This window comes from Struthio camelus, chromosome 7, assembly GCF_040807025.1.
Source record: "Struthio camelus isolate bStrCam1 chromosome 7, bStrCam1.hap1, whole genome shotgun sequence".
Classification (NCBI taxonomy): Eukaryota; Metazoa; Chordata; class Aves; order Struthioniformes; family Struthionidae; genus Struthio; species Struthio camelus.
The window spans coordinates 42,073,244-42,095,714 of record NC_090948.1 but is presented as its reverse complement, the minus strand read 5'-3'; the positions used below and the strand labels follow the sequence as shown (position 1 = coordinate 42,095,714).

At 43.1% G+C, this 22,471-nt stretch overlaps 1 protein-coding gene across 11 annotated transcripts in view; it reads right to left on the bottom strand.

Moving 5' to 3' along the window:
- PCDH15 (protocadherin related 15) overlaps window positions 1-22,471 on the bottom strand; it is a 1,072,490-nt gene that overhangs the window by 176,976 nt on the left and 873,043 nt on the right. For all 11 annotated transcript variants that reach the window (XM_068951042.1, XM_068951049.1, XM_068951046.1 and 8 more), the window contains 2 exons: window positions 17,970-18,078; window positions 12,355-12,467 (listed from right to left, as the gene is read on the bottom strand). In XM_068951042.1, the coding sequence (XP_068807143.1) occupies window positions 12,355-12,467; window positions 17,970-18,078 (222 nt within the window). The remainder of the gene's footprint in view (window positions 1-12,354; window positions 12,468-17,969; window positions 18,079-22,471) is intronic.

Below are 22,471 nucleotides of genomic sequence, written 5' to 3'. Positions count from 1 at the left end.
CAAGTTAGGAGAAGCGATACTAAACCTTCCCGTATCCCTTTGCTGGTTTTGTGGTTCTCTTGATTTGCTAAGGGAACGTGGCGCGCGCAACCGCAAAACAGCATGTTTCTGGCTGTTCTTGAAAGTCGCGCATCACTTTCCTAATCTAGCTGAAAAAGGACGCGCTCGGTTCACCACGACGACGAGAAGCTTGAAAACAGCGTCTGAAGTAATGATGCAACATGTCGCAGACCACCTGAACAACCCCCCCCCCCCCCCCCCCAAAAAAAAAAAAGGGTAGGCTATCACCATTCAATAAGCCAGTATAAAACTGGGCTAACACTGCCAGAAACATGAGAAAGCGTTAAAAAAAAAAAATGGAAAAAAGAGTGTAGCTTACACTTACGGTTACGTGGCTGCTTTCTTCTTTAACGTGGCAGCACTGAAACATCAGCACCTAACAATTTTTCTTGGAACGCGCGTGTCTGACCTGCTCCACCAAAACAAGTTTTTTCACGTGCTCCACGACCAAGAGGTTTCCTGAAATTCGTGCCACCACAGTCGTCTTCTCTTCTTCAGAACCAAAGCTTTGCTAACTGCAGTCAGGTCTCAAAGTCATTTGCTCTCTGCTATCAAAATCCCCTTAACTCCCTGAACAACTTAATTCTTTTATTCAACAAAACAGCTTTTAGACATTGCTCTCCTTGTGCTTCTAAACAGTTATCGGCTTAAACCTATTACAGCTACACCTACAGGTTAGCATCTCAATAATGCTTTCGTTTAAAACGTGACCAAATCATTGCTTCTGTTCCCTGCAGGGCACAGCAGGGGAAATTAGTAACTAATTTGCAGCCAGCAATGTGCCTGAACTTTGTTTTGTTCCCACTCAATATCCGCAAGCACATTAAATTTTTCTTTAAAGTATAAATACAATTTTCTTTTCTTTTTTTTTTTAAATACATCTTACAGCTAGATCAATTCATAAACATTCAGCAAAAATCATAGCTTATCTAAAAATATTTGCACACAATCATGCTGTAGTTTTATTTCTTCAAATGCAGTGGCAATAACTGCACCCCAACACTCAACTCTTGGGATTAAGACGGAGGCTTTGCCAAACATCTGCACTAACACATACACAACTCTACGCACAAAATTTGGCAAGGAATCCTAGATGCCTACATGTCCACGTAAAGCAAACACAGAAAACAGAACAAGACTCAAAGAAGATTCACAACACATCTGTAATTTGACCTTTGGCTTTTCTGAAAAGTAGCTTCACATCTGCTGCTGCTGGAAGTCAATGCTGGTTTTGGACCTGATGCACCCGTTTAAGCACTGCTGAGAAAGAAACACACTAACACTTTACCACTAGACAACCTAGAGGATAAAGAGAGCCCCTAACAGCCTATAACAACAGTTAAGTCAAGGTAGGTCTTTTTTGCGGTCCAGTTACCTGCCATTTTTTCCACAAGCATCCCAGCGAGAACCATAAACGTGGTAAATTCAATTGCTGCAATAGCTTCCAGTCTTGTGCTCCTCTCCTTTTGCTAAGGCCACAGACATCCTCTGCGCCACCCATCATAGCCTAGCGTTTCGAGAAATACGGCAAAGGACGTCAGGGAAAAGCCTCTGGCAACAACACGCGAGAGCTCACTTAAAAAGATGTAGTACTAGCGACCTGCAGCCAGGCCAGTTCAGGTCTCCTGTTTAAGACAAGAACAAGGTCCAGGCACTTCAGACGTTCAAACTCGACTTCCGCTGTGAACGACGCAGAAACATTATATAGCATTTATACCTGACGCCATTAAAAAAGGGGCCGTCAGCACAGATCCAGAAAAGGAAGGTCAGGTCTGACAAAGCTGCTTCTATTTTTTGCGTTCATGACCGAATTGGGAGATGAAGGTGAAACTAGGGACATAACTTATCTAGATTTAGGGAAAGTGCTAGGGTCGTATATCACACTGGATAATTTTACAAGGTCAGGAAGTACAGCGTAAGGCAGGAACTATGGAAACGGATTAAAAAACTGGCTTAAGGACAGGAAGCAGAGAGTATCTTTAGAAATGGAAGAAATTTGACTTTACCGTCAGCTAAGCTTGTGATGGGGAAGTGAAACGATACTGGCACATAACGCGTCCAGACAGTAGGCCGAAAAAACCCCCAAACATGCATTTTTTTCTTCACGTGTCAAGGATAAGTGACTTCAGTATCACTAAAGCCTTATGATGCTGCAGTGCAATGCACTGTAGTCCTTACAGCTGGCCACCTTTCCAAATGACACTTTCTTCTTCCTTTCAGTTAAAGGAGACACCAACTATGGAGTCATGATATCAAGTCCTAAGTGATGATCAGAAGGAAAAGAAAAAGTCTGTTTACTGCAGAAAGGAAATGCAGATATTTCTGTCAATTTAAGTACTTACGGAGCTTCTCATCCATGGATTTTAATCTTTCTGTCGCTCTGCGAGTGAGAACACAATTTAGGGTCAGTCTGAACTCATAGCTACTAGTTTTTAGTTACTGTTTAGCTGCGAGTTACTGTTCTAAATGCAAGGAAAGCATTGGCCGGTCTGAAATGCTGTCAAACACAGGAAACAAAATGGTGTTTTCAAAACGTACAGGGTAACTTTGGCGAAAGATCGACTTTTAAACGATAAGAAAAAAAAAAACCCATTTGATTGATGTATCGGAAAGGTTTTTCAGTAGTGTCTTCCTGCACCTTTTCTTCCTTGCTCTCGAACACTAAACCTCCCCCTGCACTCTGTTTCATTTCTACCTCCAAGCTCACCACCATATTACGTTTAACAAAGATAAAAAGGCCACCTCAAAGGGAACAGAAGTTTCCAGCTTATTTGGACCGGCTACACTTTTCTGATAGCGATAAGCAAAAGGAAGTACCTGAATATAACTGAGTTCACGTAAGGGAGGGACATTTGAAAAGCCCAGTTAAGATGCAGTTATCGTACTTATACCTACAAGCGATACATTGCAGTTCAACCAAGCTAATGATTTTGAAGGTGGTTTCTTTGTCAGGAAGTGGACTGAGCAACTGTTTAATGAAAACACATTTCTTCTCTTCTTTGTTCTAATCTTTTGCCACGAGCACAACAGCACCCTCGTTTGCTCGGCTCGGCATCTCTCCGAAGGCACAGCAATCACCCGACGTTTCCCATTATAGCTGCTGGCATCTCTACTCTTGCGCCAGAGCATCAGATGAGACTATCTCCAGCAGCCTCTCAAAAGAGGCAAAACCAAACCACTTCCAGGAAAGAGCAACATATTTTTGGAAAGCCTCATTTGTCATGTGGGCTGTGTTTTATTTCTCCACTTTGCACTCAGGGGAATTTGCGCCGGGGGCTGGGGGGGGGGGGGGGGGAAGAAACAGGAAAAAACGACCAATATTCACAAAAACATTCCTCTTACCATATAGGTTACTTTCTAGAGACCTATTCAATGGAAATCACTATGAAGCTTTCTGCAAGTTCTCAGCAGTGCAGTCCACCTACTCAGGTCAAACTGATAAACATCTGGATAGTTACATTATGTACTCCAACTCTAACGTATTTGTCACATTGATCAAACCAAAGTAAAGGAGGCATTACTCCTTTTGCTGAATCCCTATTTGCCACCACTGAAAAACTTAAGACCAAAGAAGCACAGGCACAAATCCTCTGAAATGCAGGGAAACGTATTCTTTGAGAAACGCTGGAAGATGGAGGAAAATTAGAGCTAACCTGACCAAAGGTAACACACAAAGGTCAACAGGTACACGGAGGCCAAGAGACAGAAACGGTGTGAAAAGAGTTGGAAGGGCAACATACAAAAACCACCAGAATACACTATACACCTGAAGTTGTTTGAAGTGATGAAGAAAGTCAGATAATTCAGGACTTTTTCAGTCACAAAAAGCATGGACTACTTGCTTTCTATAGCAGCAGTCCAGGGCTTTCTGGTCTAGTGAGCCTCAATTAGTGCTCGTCTTCTCCCAGGGTCCTACTGTACCAAACTCACAAGAAAGAAGGATCCCAGGAAGAGCTAAAGTGGGTGGAAACTAATACTCCATCTAGTGCAAAACCCTGTTTACAACTGCAGCCAAAGATGGAAGCCTTGAGAAGAACGCAAGCATGGAGGAGGCTCGTGGCAATGCTTCTGGGGACAACCTCCCAGCTGCTGACAACTTGCAGCTCAGAGATTTCCTAAACCACAGGCACCCTGGATTTCTCCTCATACCAATGGACTTTTTCTGCCATAAACTCGCCCAGCCTGCCCTCACCCCCATGTCAACTCTCAGCACCTCCCTTCAACGCCTGTCGAAGCATCTCGCAGATAAACTACATTAGATGAAGAACAACCTTCTCCTATTTGCTTCGCATTTGCCACCTGCTTGCTTTGTTTGGTAACTCCTACTTCTCACATCACAAAAGACAATGAACTACTGACTCCTCTTCACTCTCAAAATCAGGTCCCTGTATTTTCACCATTCCTTCCCTACTCTGAACCTACTTCACTTCTCCCCTGCCCTTTTTGAGACAGAGCCAGCAACGCACCCCTGCGGCAAAGAAGGCCAACAGCATCCTGGGCTGCATGAGGAAAAGCGCTGCCAGCAGGTCAAAGGAGGTGATCCTTCCCCTCTGCTCAGCCCTGATGAGGCCACACCTGGAGAGCTGGGTCCAGTTCTGGGCTCCTCAGAACAAGGGGGACACGGAGCTCCTGGAGCGAGTCTGCAGTAGGGCCACAAAGATGACTAAGGGACTCCAGCGTCTCACACGAGAAGCTGAGAGAACTAGGACTGCTCAGCCTGGAGAAGAGAAGGGTCGGGGGATCTTATCAAGGTGTATAAATATCTGACGGGAAGATGTAAAGAAGACAGGAGCAGACTCTTCTCAGCGGTACCCAGTCGCAGGACAAGAGGCAACAAGCACACACACACACAGGAAATCTCATTTAAACATAAGACAAAGCTTTTTCACAGTGCGGGCGGTCAAAAACTGGAACGGGTCACCCAGAGAGGCTGCGGAGTCTCCAACTTTGAAGTTATCGAACCCGACCAGACGTGGCCCTGAACAAACCGCTCTAGCTGACCCTGCTTTGAGCAGGGGGGTTGAACCAGGATCTCCAGAGGTCCTTTCCAGTCTCAGCAGTTCTATGATTCTGCAATAAGTCAGGATCCAACTTTGTCATTTCAGTATTTCAATCCCCTTTGAAATCGTTCCCAAGTTTAAAAAAAAGCACATGGCCCCCACAGAGCGCTGTGCTTGATGACCTACCTCCTCTGTAAAAAACTAATCACTTAGTCCTGCCCTCTGCACTTGCTATTGACTGGTATAAAACATACTCACACCCTATCCACCCTGTACCTCCGCTCTGAGGAGAGAAAAGCTTTGTTAAACAAATATACCATAAAAAACATGATATATGTCCAATTTACTTTCTGCCTTTCAAGCGCACGTTTATCCACACTTTGATCCTAAGGCAGTTGCTGAAGCTACGCCTGATTCCTTTCACGTAATACAGGTAAGCTTTCCATAGCCCGGAGAGCAACGGACAGAACAGATCAATAAAGTTCCCAACACGTATACAGAAACCAATTAACCTCCAGTACGTGCCGTAAGAGAGTATCGCTTTCTGTCCTTTCGGCCGAGATCTACCATCAGGGAAAACCACAGGTACTGCAAAGTCTTGTCGGCTCAATTATGCTGGAACAGCCAAGACACGTACCCGGGAACGTCTCTCTCTCTGATCCATAGGGGCCTCCGTAAGAACGGAGTAGTGGATGACTACGTCTTGGGGTGGGCAGATAACAGGCACACAAAATCAGGCTACGCCACTATCACAGAAACATTACGCACACCAGCATAAACGCGCGCCAGTTCTTTGAACTCTTGACACCACCAGTTGACCTTCTGCTACCACCTAAACAACACAGAAACGGAGTGCCACCATAGAATTGTTTCCATGGTGTTACACGTCACGAGGTTAATGTCAGTCTGACTGGAAAACCACCTGGAGTAACAGACTGCTGAGATGGTTGCATAACATTCTGAAAATACTCTACATTTTTGAAAATATTCAGCACTACTGCTGCACCATGCTGAAGGATGCTTCTGCTACCAGCAGCGTTGAGAAGGCACCAAAAAACCCAAGTGACTGTAACTATTCTGTAACTGTTTTATTCTGTAAGAAGCTATTCCACGAGAGGTGTGAAATTCTCAGATCCAGGAAAAAAAAAAAAAAAATCTTATTACAACCCAGGCTACAAATGCTATTTTTGAGGCTAGGAAGCTTCTTTCTTTTTTTTTGTTTAATAGAATTTGAGACTTTAATGAGCTGTCCAGTTTATATGAATCTGGCATGACCACATACATAACAAACAGTGGTGTAAGAATTAAGATCATATAAAAACATACTTTAAAACTATGTTGTTAACTTAATTCTCCCAGTATATATGTGTCTACCTGAGATTAACAAGTTTCCTCTGTTCTTTCAATCTCAGTTTACAATATTCAACAGTAGTTTGTTTTTTTTTTTTAAATCATTAATGCAAGTATCCACATGCCATTAAAAATGGAAGATTAATTCTTGCAAGAGAAGTAGAATTCCTACTCTGATTCTGAATAGGATACGCATGCATTTTCCTCACACCGCATAAATCTGGGGGTATTGCTTCTTCTAGGTAAATACTGTAGAGCGATATCACCAAAAAGTGAATAGGTATGCTTATATTTCCTTAGCCTCAAAATACTTCCAGAGTCTTTTTTCTCTGTTAAAACTCCTACAGGTTCTATAACGATAACGAATGCACAGAATTCTTCATTCTTCCTTCCTTACTGGATACCAATCCCTGCAATAGCTATGTGCTGGAGAACCGGAGGTGACTTCCGGCATGTATTATGAGGTTGTTCCGTAACAGCTGCTAAGAACAGAGATGCTTTAGGATCTCCAGCCCACAACACATGCGAGTCCATTGATCATGCAGTTACAGATTATTCTGGTTTAAGCTTCTTTCATTCTTACCACAGGCCGATCGAGGGACGTCCCTGTATCGCTTTTCCATCACAGTCCCTGGCTCAAAGGCTATCCAACTTCCTCTCAGCAGGTAAAATCAGAAGGGGAGAGATTTCACTCTAAAGAAACTGATGGAATTAAAATGCCACTTAAACCAACCACCAGTTGTATGTTTTTTTACTATGCCTTGTTTGCAACATACCTGTAACAAACCTGCTCTTAATACTCCCGATGCCATTTTCCTACAGCATTTTAGTTAACCCCACTTGTCAGCGCCTCACTCTACTCTGCTGTTAGAGAGAAAACGTTCCTCTGACGTACAGAACTACAGTGACTCATGAAAACCGTAAGTGCTTGCATAAACACGCACACCTAAGTATGTGCGCTGTGTTTATGGAAAGGCGTGTGTTTAACATACGCTTTTTGTAGCCGTTTGAAAGAAATAGTCTAAGCGCGTCTCTATTTAGTTCTTTCAAAAAAAAGAAAAAACGATTTGACTCAGACGTCCTCTTCGCTTATCCTCCGAGCACCTGAATACTCATTTTTGGAGGCAGTAACGTTTACAGAACTAAAAGCGTCCGTGATTTAATTCTCTGGTAAGAAATAAAACGTCCCTGCACTGCGCTACAAGCTTTACTCTGGCAATGTCTTTATTAGGACGTTGGGGGGGGTCTTAACAGAGATGCAAAAACTCCTGTGCTTGCAGTAGACAACACTGTTACTTATTTACTTAAAGGAGGCTCATTTGTTGCTCTACACAACACTGAAATAATCTACGAAACCATGACGTTTTCAAACAAAGCTTTTTAGTTTTTTGGGTTTTTGTAATAAAGCAAGAGCTATCTGTGATTTACTAGTGACAATTCCCCCCCCCACCCCCCCCGGCCCCCAACTCTCCATGTGCAACAGAGCAATAAGCAGTGTTCGGGCTGGACTAACAGTCCCCGTGGTGAGGTCTAACTCCTCATCCCCAGGCTCCTTGCAAAGCCGCCCGAGCGCCTAGGAAGTGAACGGACCCTCGGCACAAGTGATTGTATCACAATCTGGCCTTTTACAGATGTGGTGAATCCCTCGGTAGCACAGCGTTTCCATTCATTAGTGCTTTGTTGGCTCTCTAAGCGCATCTTAAGTCGTCAGTATTCAATGCCCTTTTGAAAGCGGTTTTAATAGAGCTGTCAGGTTAAATAATTGACCAACTGATAAATAACTGATGCTCTCATACAAAAGGATCCAAGTGCATCAATTAGATGAACGTTTTTTCCTGTTTTTTCATGGTATACATGCTTCAAAAAGAAATAAAAAGCTCACTGACACTTTTTAGAGCTGGCAGCAATAACGGTCTCCCCTCCCGCCTCCCCCCGCAAAAAAGACGATCCACGCTGCTGACTCTCTCTCCAAGCAGCTATATCCCCTTCTGAAAAGCACATCGCTACCTGAGGTGAAGTTAACTCTGCTTAGGAATAAGCCGACTGCAATCCTTCCTATTGCAAATCATTGCCCTCTAGGACAAAGACAGCAACTGTGGCAGCAACGCTAAGGAAATGTCATTTTAATAGATGCATTATTTTATTGAGAATATCAGCAGACGTTTAAGCAAGGCTCCCAATCAAAGAAGTCATTATTTTCCTGAGCCTTTGAGATAGCAGAAAGGGCGTTGCTTCTAAGCGCAGCTTTGGTTTCGTTTCTCTAGCAATCGCTTTTTGCAAACCCAGATTGCCTGCTCCGGAGGTTGTCCGCTCCCCAAATTGTCTGCTCTGCAGAGGGACGTGCCATTTCTACCTTTATGGACGTAAATCTTCAAACTACAATTAAAAGTGTGTCAGTGGGGGCGCACAAGTGTAAACATATGTATTTACATAAACATAGAAGACTTCCTCCAAAAGGGGGAAACGATTTCAAACAACAATTATTCTCATCTTAGGAACAGTTCTGGGAAACAGGAGAAACGGGAGGTAAACAGGAAGGCCGTCTACAATTCCTTAGACTCGGAGGCTTACACGTTTTGGAGTCAGCCTCACAGAGGCTGTATTTTTTGATACAGTGTTAACAAGACAGGAAAGCCCTTTCAGTTTAAAGGCTCTAAATCCACATGCTTATTCTGACAGCCTTGCAGCTGCCCCATGGAAATTTCAGTTTTGCAAAGAGAAAAAAAATTTTTTTTTTTTTAAATTAATTAAAAGCCCTTGTTGCTCGGCAGGAAAGCAATGGGCTTCCCTGGGGGCTAACGAATTTGCTGCCTCACTCCCTGGGGCCACCCCGCAGCCGGCTTCTGGGCTACCAGAGCCCAGCTCCGCTTCTGGCCTCAAGGACTCCTATTCCTTCTTTAAAATAAATAAATAAATAAAATTTTTAGTTCTCAAATAACTTCTAGAGACTGCAGGGAGGCTGAAAGCCAGCTTTCCTTATTTAAGTTTTCCTTTTTCGATTGTCTTCCTATATGAGAACTGAACATTTATCAGAAGTGCAGGGTTTTGGTACCGCAGATGACTGTACCCACTTCCTGCCAGCCTGACTTCACACACTCCAGTAAACGTGTGTTGACTCATCCAGCTTCTTCCATTTCTCTTTTTCCATATTATTTTGACAGGGGAAAAAAAAAAAATGATCGCCTGATACCAGAGGGAACATTTTAAAGATTAAATTTAGTGAGTTTTATAAAAATAGAGTATTTTCTGTTTGAAGAGAAACATCACTCATGCCACCCTTCCAGATAAGAGAGATTCAGATTCAACGACGTCAGTGCCGCCCGAAACGCAAACTTCAAAACACCTAACACGCGAATCTGAAGGTTTCGCCTGGCACAAAGCTGAGGCGTTATACCAGTTCAAAAGGCCCCGGAACAACACAGCATTAACACTGTTATTATTCTAGCAGGTGGCATATTATCATCCTTACATACTGATAGTTTCACTTATTATCCCCTTGACTGCACACATTACACAGCAATACAAAGCTACTAATGCCTATAAAAATTTCCATGAACGACAGCGCTTGCTGTTTAGGCACACAGACTGCATTACTGGACCAGTGAAATTGAATTTTTTTTTAATTGATGTGTTGGGCTACCATACATGGCTGCTGAATTTCTGCAACGCAACAAAACGTTACAGGGTTTTGCTGTCGTAATATGAAAGCTGTAACTTCACAGCATGTTTATTTAGATATTAATCCACCCAAGTTTTTTCATCTCTCCCAGTGACAGCAGAACTCCACCAAGGCAAGGAGGCACAAAAATAGATTATTTTAGAAGAATCCAACCGGAAATTATTTCACTCTAAACACTGATGCACTCACGCGCAATCATCAACTGTGGCAAGAAATTAACACCGGCAAAAAAAGGTGCTGCGTTCCTCCAGTGCCTATAAGCTACAGTTTTGTTTCTCTTCTGCCACACTGTGACCAGTTATATTCCTCAGAATACACAGGAAGGGTCTGCGCATTAACAAACTTACCATCTTCCCAGAGAAACTGCTCCTCCCTCTGCAACGCACAGAGGGAGCTTGAAAATCTCAGTCCCTAACTGTTCCGCGCTTAACAAATGCTAAAAATAAATGGAGAATCCTTGCAAGTTTTACGTTACATCAGGGAGTCATGGGGAGCTTGGTAAAAAATTTTGGACCAGCTGGTGGCTTTGCAAGATTTAAGACCTGGGATGTGTCAAAAAGGAGAATTAAAGAGTGGATGGTGTGCAACCTATTGCTTCGACATAAAACAACTGGTATGCGGCAGAATATGGTTATAGAGAGAAAGCATGTATTACCACAGAAACATTAATGCAAATACTAGCCATTCAGCATGCAACAGCAGTGAAAAGTTTACTCCCTAGTCCCATCAATTTTGTCCCATTTTGCTTCCTGCCCATTGACTTTGCCTGTTTTGCTCCGCATTTTGCTGTTCCGCTCCATTAAAATGCAAAAGCTCTGTTTTCTCCTTGTACTGCCAACTACTGCGTGTGGCTTTTTCTTTGCTCCACTCTTCCCTTGGCCTGCTCTGGCATGCAGAAGCGTATTTTGATAGGTAGATATCATCACGCCCAGGTTTATGATGGAGTGTGATTTTATATTTTTATAGACATATGTATATGCACACACACAGAGCGAGTCATTCTTTTGTTAAAGCATTCTGTAAGCTAGGAATATCCATTTTTCAGTCTGTTTAAAACAATTCTGAAAAATACACAAGTGATTCATTATGTTGGACTATTGCATTCCTTACTTGCTCCTCTGCCTCCCAATAAATATGTCAAACCCTATATGGTTTTCTGTGGCGTTAGACAACAGCTGCAGGGACAACCTCAGACTGTCTCTGAAAGGACTACATGTAATTCTGCTCCACTGTCATTAGAGATCATCTCTGCTGAACAGATTTTTGCAGTTCCGTTACAAAACGTTCACCTGTAGCCAATCTTACACCTTCAAATGATTTTACTCCAGGTAAAATTAATAGCTTACTAGCTTGAACAGGTTTAACATGCTCAGCAATTAAACAAGGGATATCATCACCTCTTCTGGATCCTCAAACTGGCAAAGAACGTCGTGAATACTGAAATTGTTTCAAGCTTGCAAAACTGCGACTCAGTAACCACATCAAGCTATGTTTTGAGATTTGCTATAAAGACGCACTGTTCATAACTAACGGACAGGTGCTTCGGTCGCGCAGCTCAGTTAAGAAACGTAGACTGGTATCAGGTTAGACTGTAACGTCAAGGCGAGAACAATATTTACAAAACAGAACGGAAGTTGGACTCTCTTTATCGATAGGAGATTTAGGAAAGACCAAACCCATGGCATTGGTTTACGTTTTTTCCCATCAGCAGGAGCTGAACGAGCTCAGCGCTGGGCATTTTTCAGGAGCTTTTCTTTTATCCGGTAACAGGCTTCTGGAGCAAGCCGCTCTGTTTTGAATCATCCCTCAACCAAAAAATTACTACAGGATGCGGGATGAGCCTTTCTTTCCTCCTCCTTGCTCCCACGTTCAGGGTTCTGGTTATTACCTGTATCTCTATGATTCTCCAGCATGGGAAGCGAACTGCCCAGAGCGTATGAAATATAAAACAAGTGCTTTCTCAAGTCAATTGAGTTAATAAAAAACAAACGCACAGGTCGTATGTAGTTTGTTCATTTGATATTAATACAACGTGAAACGTAACAAATCAATCATGATTCGCTCTCTTTTCAAAGAGACTTCAACATCCTTCTTCACCTGTTCTGTTAATTGATGCCTGACAGTCAAAAAACAAAAACAAAACAAAAAAAAAACCAAACCACCACCAAAAAACCCACAACGGGCCTAGCCCACATTTTCTCTAAGGCTTTCTGTTACTAAGCGGTTTTCAAAAGTAGACGGAAATGAGAAGTCAGTCCAAATTACCTTAATAACTAAGTCAAACTTCTGGTGCAAATCCCTGTTGATGGGCTTTAGGAGCGTGAGTACAGCCGTTGTAAGGTTCATGTGGAAGTACCGGGGATAGTCTTCAGGAGTACCTGCAAAAAAGACATCGAAGTTTCAACAAACGCTTGTGAGAAAAAGGTATCGTTCCAAAAGATTTAGGTAAACAACGTGTTAATTTTACTCACTAGTCATCAGAAACCTCATCCTATTATCATGAGGATACGGTATCGCACAATGCGTACGTGCAACTTATTAAGCGTATAATATTTGCCACGTTATTAGTATCATTACCTAACATCCTCTAAACATGAAAATTCTTTTCATTTGGGAAAAATCTTATGCAGTTGCTCACAGCAGGGGCCCAAACACATCGACGAACGGCTGAAATTCGGTTTTCCAGGTTCCAGGAGATAACGTAATAAGCTAAGCAGACACGTGGAGAAACGATCTTCTACTTCCATCCTCCCCATTCATGAAATCCTACTTCCTAAACAGAAACCACTAAGATCTTTTTTTCTCTCTCCAGCTTCCAAATGAGTTTCCCCTGAGGAATCACTGGACGTACGCTGACACATTAGTCAGGAAACAAAGAACGCTATGAACGTTTTTTTTTTTTTTGCAAGCATGCATTTAAACAAAGAAAATACATAGTGAGGTGACGTGGTATTAAACGTTACCACCGAGTTCAAGAGAGCCATACTATTGCTCAGGGGTGGTGAGGCAACTAGTTTACCAAGAGCACTTTAAAGTGAAGTGCTGAAAAAAACCTGGCTAGTCTAGCTTTTTTACACGATATATTCCTTCTCTGAACATATCTCAACTTGCAAATGTCTGGGCATTTAAAATATGTTATTTCTTATTACAGCTATGGGCAAGCTCTTTAATACGTTTTTAATAATGTATCCAGGGAAAGAATACACCATCTCAGAAAGTCTCCAAGAGGCTTCCCGTCAAGGAGGTAGCACCAGATGAGACCTAGTACTTGTCCCGTAGCTTCCACGTATTGTCAGCAGTTAGTAGTGCCTTCGCGACACTGTTCTCAGGACACCGTCCAAGTCGGTTAAAACAGAAGCAAACAGAGCCTGAAGCCACGTGCGAACCCCAAGGACATCCAGGTGGACTATACAAGGAGCCAAGCCAACAGGCTCTAGTGGTACACCCTACACAGCACCAAAAATATAGGAGATGAGAACAAAGCTACAGCAAATGAAAGCCAGATGATATGATGCTGAAAGCAAGCATACAAAAGGAGGGCAACGGTGGAGCACGAATATCCAAGGCTGGATGAAGCCTTAGGCAGACCATTCAGCAACACGTCCTCTCGCCCACCAGGAGACAGAGGCCACACCATATTTCCTCTAAAAATTGTGGTATGTCCTCTCCCAGTTTGTGGGTCAGGTTTCCCTAGCACAAAACTGCCTCAGCCTCGTCTGGGCTAATCGCTGTGTCTCATCCCAGTTCATCTCCGTCTAATTTTCTGGCTTTTCCTGAGCTAGTCTGACCTTCAGCTAGGGAGGCGTGAGAACACAAACATGAGCAGAGGACAAGGGAAAAGCATTTAGAAACAGCATGAACTCTTGGCATCCTCATCAGTATTATTAAAAGCAGTCGAAAAACCCCAAAACGCAGATTCAAAGTCTAAGATCTTGAGTCATTTCAGGTCTAGCCATCGTCCTGCGTAGCAGATGAAAGGCTTTCGGAAAGCACTCTTTTGAGACGGTATAGAAGCCCCAGCAAGTCCTCTGAGCTCCTGAGTTTCTAGATCTTAAAGCTGCCACGAGAGCAAGACAAATACCGCTGTGCCAAATCCTCGATGCGGTATAAACAGGGCAACAAGTCCCAGGCTTTTCTGGTAAACAGTGCTGTGGCTGCTCATCTCCCCAGAGGAATGATCAGAAACTACTTTCAGAAACTCAGTAGCTCCCCTAGAGTTACTGCCTGAAGCCACATGCAATAATTAAAACTGCACCTCCCTCTATGGCACTTACTACCATACGCTCCATTGGGTAGATGTACTGTGAACACTCTGTGAATATCTCCCTATACATACATGCCATACACCCAGACAGAGTAGTAACAGGAAGAAATCACTAGGGAGTAATTTCACTACTGTAAAACCTACATAAAGGCAGAATCTCTAGCCTTTAAATCCACACCGCTGCCTGATCTGGCTCCAGAAGAAAGGGACTTCCTAATGCAACTGGAACTATACATCTTCAAAACGTGAAAAGACCAGCGCGAAGAGACCAGCACTGTCCGCTGGAGAACTGTTCCCACTACCAGTACGCTGCCAGCCTCACGAGTCCTGCTTGGAGGAAGACGTAACTCAGTAAAAGCCACGAGGTCTAAAGCTCTAGGGACACACGAGTCTCCTGCCTCCAGAAATTAATCTGGTTTGCGAGTTTGGAGAGGTCTAGGGGGAGGCACGTGGCATTGAAAGGTGGTGGGCTAGCACACACCAGTGGCTTGGTAAAGCCTGTGAGCGCCCTGGAGACAGGAGGACTACAAACAAAGGGTGTGATGATATGATGCTGAAAGCATCATACAGTTTCTTTGGTGGTTTCTTTTCTCAATCTTTACACATGTGGAGCCGAGGATGCTCATTTTCATTGCCCGTAGTGCAACAACGGACCTCCGGTTAGGCTCCTTTGGCCTAGGAAACCAAAACAGCTAGGTGACAACCTAGGACAGAATACGATCTCTTCTACTGTGAAGACTTCAGGCAGGAGAGAAAGATGGACCCAAGCTGAAGAGTGCTCTTAGGGCTGATTTTCTTGGAGCTGGAGGAGGGCGCTAACTGTGCAGTAGGCTAATTCATCAGTGAGCTCACGGAATTGGAGAGAAGTCCCTGAAAACACTGCTGGATTTTTTGGCTCTTTATTTCAGTATCAAACAAACGGAACGCCTAATTGTCCAAAACTGGCCCAAAAAGGTCAGAGAGGCGGCTCCAGGGTCAAACCTGGAAGGCGAGCTTCCAACCGGTGAGCTGGGTTCTACCTCTTTTTTATTGCACAAAGTAAGGGACGAGGGCTTGCTTACTTATTTGTGTATGCCAGTCGCTCTACGCCGGCCCAACACAAGGAATGAAATATATTTACATTCCTGAAAGGCAACGAGTGGAAAACATACAGCATGGGGCAGGAAGAAAAATTCCACACATCAACTTTCTAAATACGAAAACATAAGACATTATGTAAGAGATGAAATACTACAGCACTGCCCAAGTCCACTTTCTCCTGAATGCTTCTCCAGTAAAGTACTTCACTGTGCTTTGCAAGGTACTTCTTTCATCAGGTACACTAACTAATACTTTGAAGTAGAAGATAACAATCCCAGGAGCATTCTGCTGCAACTAGTCTCTAATCTTTAGGGTGACTCTCAAGAATATTCAAACCTAATCTTCCATCATTTTATCCATACCAGTGGACTACTGGAACTACTACTTGAACAAGTACTTTCAGGCACCTTGATACGTTGCCTCTCAAATTTGAGAGGACTGCACTCCAGTTCGGAAGCAGCAAGCAAGCAGAAAATAATGCACTGGTAACACACGTCAGCTATTCCTTCGTTTCTGGTGTGCCCTACCCTCAAGTCGCTTTGGCCTTCAGAAGCGCTACGCTCGCGTGAAAACGCGACAAGACTTTCGCGGGCATCCTGTTTCATCACGTTGTGCGAGTCCCTAACTCCTTGCCAATGAATTGCAGGAGAACTGGTTGCTCTTGCAACTTGCAACTTGAGAGGATCCCTTGTAGCCTCCTCCTGGGAAAGATCTCTCGCTTTGGTGGAAGCGGCACCGAGGTGTTTGCCTGAATGCCTGAAGGGCTAGTTGGCTTGAAAGCTTGACAGGCAGGGACCCTTCTCTGCAGTTAAGGATTAGGTTAGTAAGTCACATCAAGTAGAAGTGAGAGCTATCACTGCAGCGATGCTAGGCTCTGTTAAAAGAGAGGCTTCTTTACAGCACATCTCAGAGGTACCGAGAAAGATAGGCAGACTTGTCCTCATATATGACATTCACAGGGCCCAAGACGTATGCCAGCACTTGTCTTGGTGTAGAGGTAGGCAGGGGAAAGATGACAGGGGAGCAGAGTAGAAAAAGCACCAAACTAAAACTCAGAGCAAATCAAATTCAAAATCAATCTCTCATTCAGCTAAGTAGCTTATTCTCTCATACTTCACACCTTCCAGCAAGACATACCTCAAAGTATAAGGAAGAGCTACGTTCACATCTGAAGGAAAGGAAAATCCCTATAACAAGAAATACCTGTAAGGGCTATTTTTTTGTGAAACTGTTTAATATATTCTGTGATAAAGACTCCAATAAAAATAGCATTGCACGCTGGCAGAAACGAAGATAGATTTTAAATCTAAAAAGGAATCCTTTTGAAGACCATGGCAAAAATAACCTTTCTAATGAACAATCCAAAAAATAAAACCGCTCCTATAACAAATCTTTCTAAATTATTTCTCCCGGGTCAAGATAATGATACAAACATTAAAAAGAACAAATATCAACGAAACACACTTTTTTTTTTTTTTTTTTAAAAACACAGTTACCTCATAATGAACTTTGCAAGCCACGTAAAGAACTTTAAACAAAGGGACTAACTGTCGTGCTTGCGGTGCGTGACTAAATAGCCGAACTTATAAACAACCAAACCTATTATATTTCCCCATTTACAAAACAGATCTATAATATCCATAAGCATCTTTTATTATGAGAAGCAGAACTGTGCAATCTGCTCATTAAAAACGTCACTTTCACAGTGAGAAACCCGTGCAGCTGAGGTCTAAAGCAGCAAACAGCACGGCAACGATGAGGTTCCACAACACACACAAGTTCTCAATTCCCAGGCTAGTTGCAGGGCACAGAGGTGACTATAGTGTTAGTCTCTGCACTTGGGGAAGAGCAGAGCACAGGGAGGACTGGAACTGAAAAACACTGCCTTAGGCCTTTCCATTATGAAATCATACAAGTTAAGGAATTGGAATAAACGTGAAAGAGAAGAAAACAGTGGGCCGGGGGTGGGGGGGGGATAAATAGCCGAATGCAAGGCAAGCCACAACAAGGTGGGTATCCCTGAAGTCTGTCCAGAACTGCATTCCTCAGTGGCCAGAAAATGCTGTAGACAATGACACAACCACTAAAATACAAGGGAAAGCATGCAAGATCACAGGCAGCAAAATGAAAGGCGGACGCAGTCAGACCCTTTAAATTGCTCTGTGCCAAAAGACTTTGGGGAGGAAATGTGCTGTAATTGCCTTTCTAAAGCATCTTTTGGAGCGCCTTGGCACCTCCGAATGAAAAAAATGCATTGCAGCCAAGCTACGAGCACAGACAAGCATCTCGTTTTGTTCGCTGTGCTGCTCCATTGGCCAAAGTAGATAATTCTGAATCTAATCTGAATAAACAACAACAACTAATACAGCCAGCTGAAATAAGCTTCTAAACTGCACTTACACATAAATAGGTAGAACAGTTATTTCAAACATCCCGCTAACCACAATGTGAATTTTTATTAGGTTTCCACTCTCTCAGTTAAGTCTTTCTCTGACCATAAATAGAGTGAGGGATAGCAAGAGTAGCAAACACCAACCAACTAGGATGGAATAGAGGATGCCCGGTCGATCTGAAGGAGGCTGGATGTTTCGGTCCTGATCTACAGCTTGTATCGGCGGAGTGACATTGACAGGATTGACACGTGCCTGAAATGAAAAAATAATAATAATACTAGTAAGACAGATTTGAAACGCACACATTTACAAAGCCAGTGTATAGAGACCTTCAGATTTAATACAGAAACATCCCGCTGAAAAGACCATTTACTGAAATTTCAGGGAAAAAAACCACTTGCGTTTAAGTGTATTAACTACAGTAAGTGTCCTTTTGAAATCAAAATTAAGTAGGCACTGCACTTGTTTCTGCAGCAATCTTTCCCTTTTAGAAACATTTTACATTAAAACGGCATCTCCAAGGAAAGGCTCTAAGCTTGAAAACGTTCAAGCAAGTGCTTGACTATGCTACTATAAATAGTTCCTTGAATCAGACATCGCTAATCACAGGGAAATGCAGCAAACGCTTAAACAAAAAAGATGGAAACGAATATAAATTCCATCTGAAAATCACTAGAAACTAGAACAGCAGAAATACCAGAACATCTACTGCAAAAGAAATCCAAGCCGAAGCACAGACATCACAAAGGCAGGTACATTTGAGAAGCGCTGATGGACTCTGCAGTCATTCCCACTGTTATTCAGAAGCGGAGCAATCTCACACGCCGAATACGGAAACAGAACGCAAAAATATAACTTCTGTCCTAATTCACAGATTTTCATGTTGTTCAGTACTGACATGCCTGTCTCCTCACCTACCAAATTAACAGCATTCATCTATTAATAGCGTTTAGCCCTCACTGCTGCTTTGAGTATTTCCTGAAGTTTTCCTGCACGCTCGTACGCTCTCCCATGGCAACACCAGTGACATTCCCCACTCCAAAAACCCAGTTTCAACAACCGTGGCTGTTTCATCAACTAGAAACATAGATATCGCACGAACGCGAAAGCACCGCTCTTCCTCCTCCTCCTCGTGGCTTTTATCTGCATGGCCAAAACGTTCAGGGCTCTCTCCGAAACGCAAGTGCGTTTCCCGGCCTCTGGTCTCCCAGATGGCTCATCTGCCTACAAACACTGCGTTCGGTACCCCTGCGTCACTACTTCTCGCGCCGCGTCTTCTCTCACGGTTCCTATGTCCTTTATCATACGCCTGTTTCCACTTCTGACTCTTTAAAAAATTAAACTCTTAAAAGTGTAATGAGGAGGAAGAGCTCAAAATAGGCATAGAGAGAGAGAAAAGAAGATATATTTGACATACGTTTGAATTTTTAAAGTGCTCTAAGACCGCATAAGAGTTCCTTGCTGAGAGATAAGATTACGCATAAAAACATCCTAAGGGGAAAAAAAAATCCCACTTCAAAATTGATAGCAACAATTGAAGCAGTCGCAGACAAATCCAGATTACAGTCCAAAACACCCCCCCCCCCTCAGCACAAGCAATCTCATTTGGAAAGGCTGGCTACACCTTCAGCTCGCAGTTTCAGCGCTGCGGGCCACGCTGAAACGTCGGCGCCTGCGCAACAGCGAAGGCTCTCGCTTCGTCCGTAACGCGACGAAACAGCGATCGTTGGCTCCCAAACTCAGCAGAGCGTGAGACCATGGGCTGCGCTGTCCCATCCACTGGGAAGCTCAAGGGCACCATTTCGAAACACTGCGTTCATTTAGGCGTTCAACCGATTTTTACGTGACCTACCCAGAAATGGGACGCTCGGAAACGAGAAGGTATCAAGGCAATGAGATTAATCATGATCAGCTGAAATATTTAGGGATAATTCAAAGCAGCTTTGAATTAGAGAGACTGATGTGCCTTGAAGGAAAGCTAAAGGTACTTTTGGATCATCTTAATAATCCGTGAATAATGCAAGTAACTTTTCCATCTAAACCCAAATTGGAACTATGAAAACATAATCGCACCAATGCGGCGGCCATTATATGAATGGATTTGGAAGATCTTTTATTAAAAATTATATGTGCACCAATTGAAAAAATAATCATTTCAAACATCTGCTACCAGAAGACACTCTGGGATTAACAGAAGTAACGGTGCTGATGACTACATAGGGATGTCAGGAGCATTTCTTTCTGTCCGGTGCGCTATGAAGTTTCTCAGGAAAAATATTTAAAGTTGAACCAAACACTCGAATTTCACATGAGCACGCCAAGAATCTGGTGTTAAAAGCGCGCGCCGCGTCACACCGAGACCCCAGACTACCTCTACGTTTTGACGAGCTGAGTGACGCACTGTCTAGTATAGGAAAAACGCCACGGGAACCCCATCTAAGCATTTTCAACGGTATTTTCTTGCAACTAAGGGAAGTCGCAACTACAGGTAAACAAGGTTATTTGGCTGTACTTCATCAGCACCCGTTCACTTCCTATTTAAACCCATCCCTGCCGGTGCACCAATTCAAGACCTAGAATCACGATACAGCGAAACACTTGGTGAAAACTCATCCATGTTTGTGTCCCACACCCTTGCAAAAGGCAAAGATACCTGCCGATAAAACGTATAATGATCACGGGGGGGCCTCGACTGCTTAAGGACATCCCATCCAACGCAGAGAAAAAGCGCACGCAGCTTGTTGAGACAGGCTCGAGCAAAGGCGAGAGCAGCCAGAACAGCTAAGGAGCAGCGTCGGGAAGGTGACTCACAATAAATAAGCGTCCTTCAAAAAGCAGTCACGTTGAAGCACAGAACATAAAAGGCTTCACATAAGCTCTGGCAGAATTAGATCATTTAAAAAAAAAAAAAAAAGGCAGTCCCATCAGTTCTACAGTTAAAAAAAAAAAAAAAAAAAGATGTAGTTTGGAGGGTTTTTTTTGTTTGGTTTTTCCTCTCCATTAACAAAGAGGTCTCGATCGCTGGTTTTGGTTTCAACAGACTTGGAGATGTTTAAATATAGTGAAACACCCAGTAAGACAAGACCCAAAAAATAACTGAAGAACCAAGTTGCAAACCTCATGTCTTTGCGCCGTCCACATTAAAAGGGTCCAAGGGTGACCCGGACCACCAAGCCTGATGCTTGCACCAGGCAGACCTGCAGCTGCTATAAACACCAGTCTGAGCAAACATCTGAAGAAATGTAATCGCCTGGAAATACGTGGTTTTTGCAAGGGGAAATCCTACGGCATTATGAAAAATGAAACGTTTATCCACAAATGGCCTAAGACGGTGCCATTCCCCTACCCAAATCACTAAATGGTGCGTCCTTCAGAAAGGAGCAGCAGCAGGACAGCAGTTTCTGTCAAACAGTGGGCTTGAACTGACTTGAAGTTACAATTATGAATATAAAGGGGCTTAGAAAAAGCAAATTCTCATTCAAATGCTTGGTTTTGATGCCTTCAGCGCAGCCAGAAAACATTCATATTCATTTGCTAAGCTCTATGTCCTGCTGTTTCACCTGTGCGGTTAGCCAAAATTTGGCTGCAAACTGATTCCAGTTAGAAGAGCAATCGATAACGGAGCGAGGTCCCTTTGAGGCAGTTGCTGCTTATTTGGAAGAAAAGCCAAAGCCAGGCTTCTGTGCAGAGAAGAGAAACCGAGCTTCCAGACTCAGGTCTCTTGCTTTTATCTTTGAGCTGATTTCAATCGTAACCCCCCCCCCCCCCCGGCTTTTCTTCGGGAACAGGCTACCGCCACCACGTCTCTGACGTTTCCTCCTCCTTCTCCTCTGTTGGCTTTTCTGTTGCAGGGCATACACCTTTGTGACACAGTCAAACTCTTCTTCCAGGCCATCACAACTGCTTCAAGTGGTGACGTACGACTATGAGGGATACTAATACGGGTAAGAAAAATCATAATATAATAATAAAATAATAAGAAATAGCAGAAATTTACCTTTTTTCTTCCCTGAAACAATCTCAAGAGGAGAAAGATCTCTAAATTGGCAAATCATCGATTAGTCCCCTAAGTTGGTAAGTAAGCCAGAAACTTTGCATTCCTGCAAGAGTATTTTAGCCTCCCGACATAAGAGTAGGAGGAAAAGAAACAACTGCTTTTTTTTTTTTTTTTTTTTTTTTTTTTTAAAACGGAGCTTAGTAAGTTCATGAGTGACCTGCATCCAACAGTCCAGGTGACATTTCTAGGCATCCATGTACGAACATCAATTTCTTCATGATCGCATAGTGACTCAAATATAGTACAGAACCACTGAAATACACAACTTTGACTAATAAGCAAATATTTTGTTTTCAAGCATAATAAAGTAAAGCAGAGGTGACTTTAAAAAAAATTTTTGCTTTTTTTGAAGATTTTAGATAGAAAAACCTTTAAAATGTCCATCAAGATCAGACTTCCAATAGAGAGAAATGTAAAACACGGTATGTGTTACAATGTAACTCCTCAAAATTATTCGATTAAAAATTGAAACTGAGGTCCCTGTCTTATGATGTGGACACTTTTGGTTATCAAAGGACCAACATTTATTTTCTTCCTCCTCCTCTGCCAGTCATACCCCCCTGCGCCCCTCACTGCATCTCTCAACCA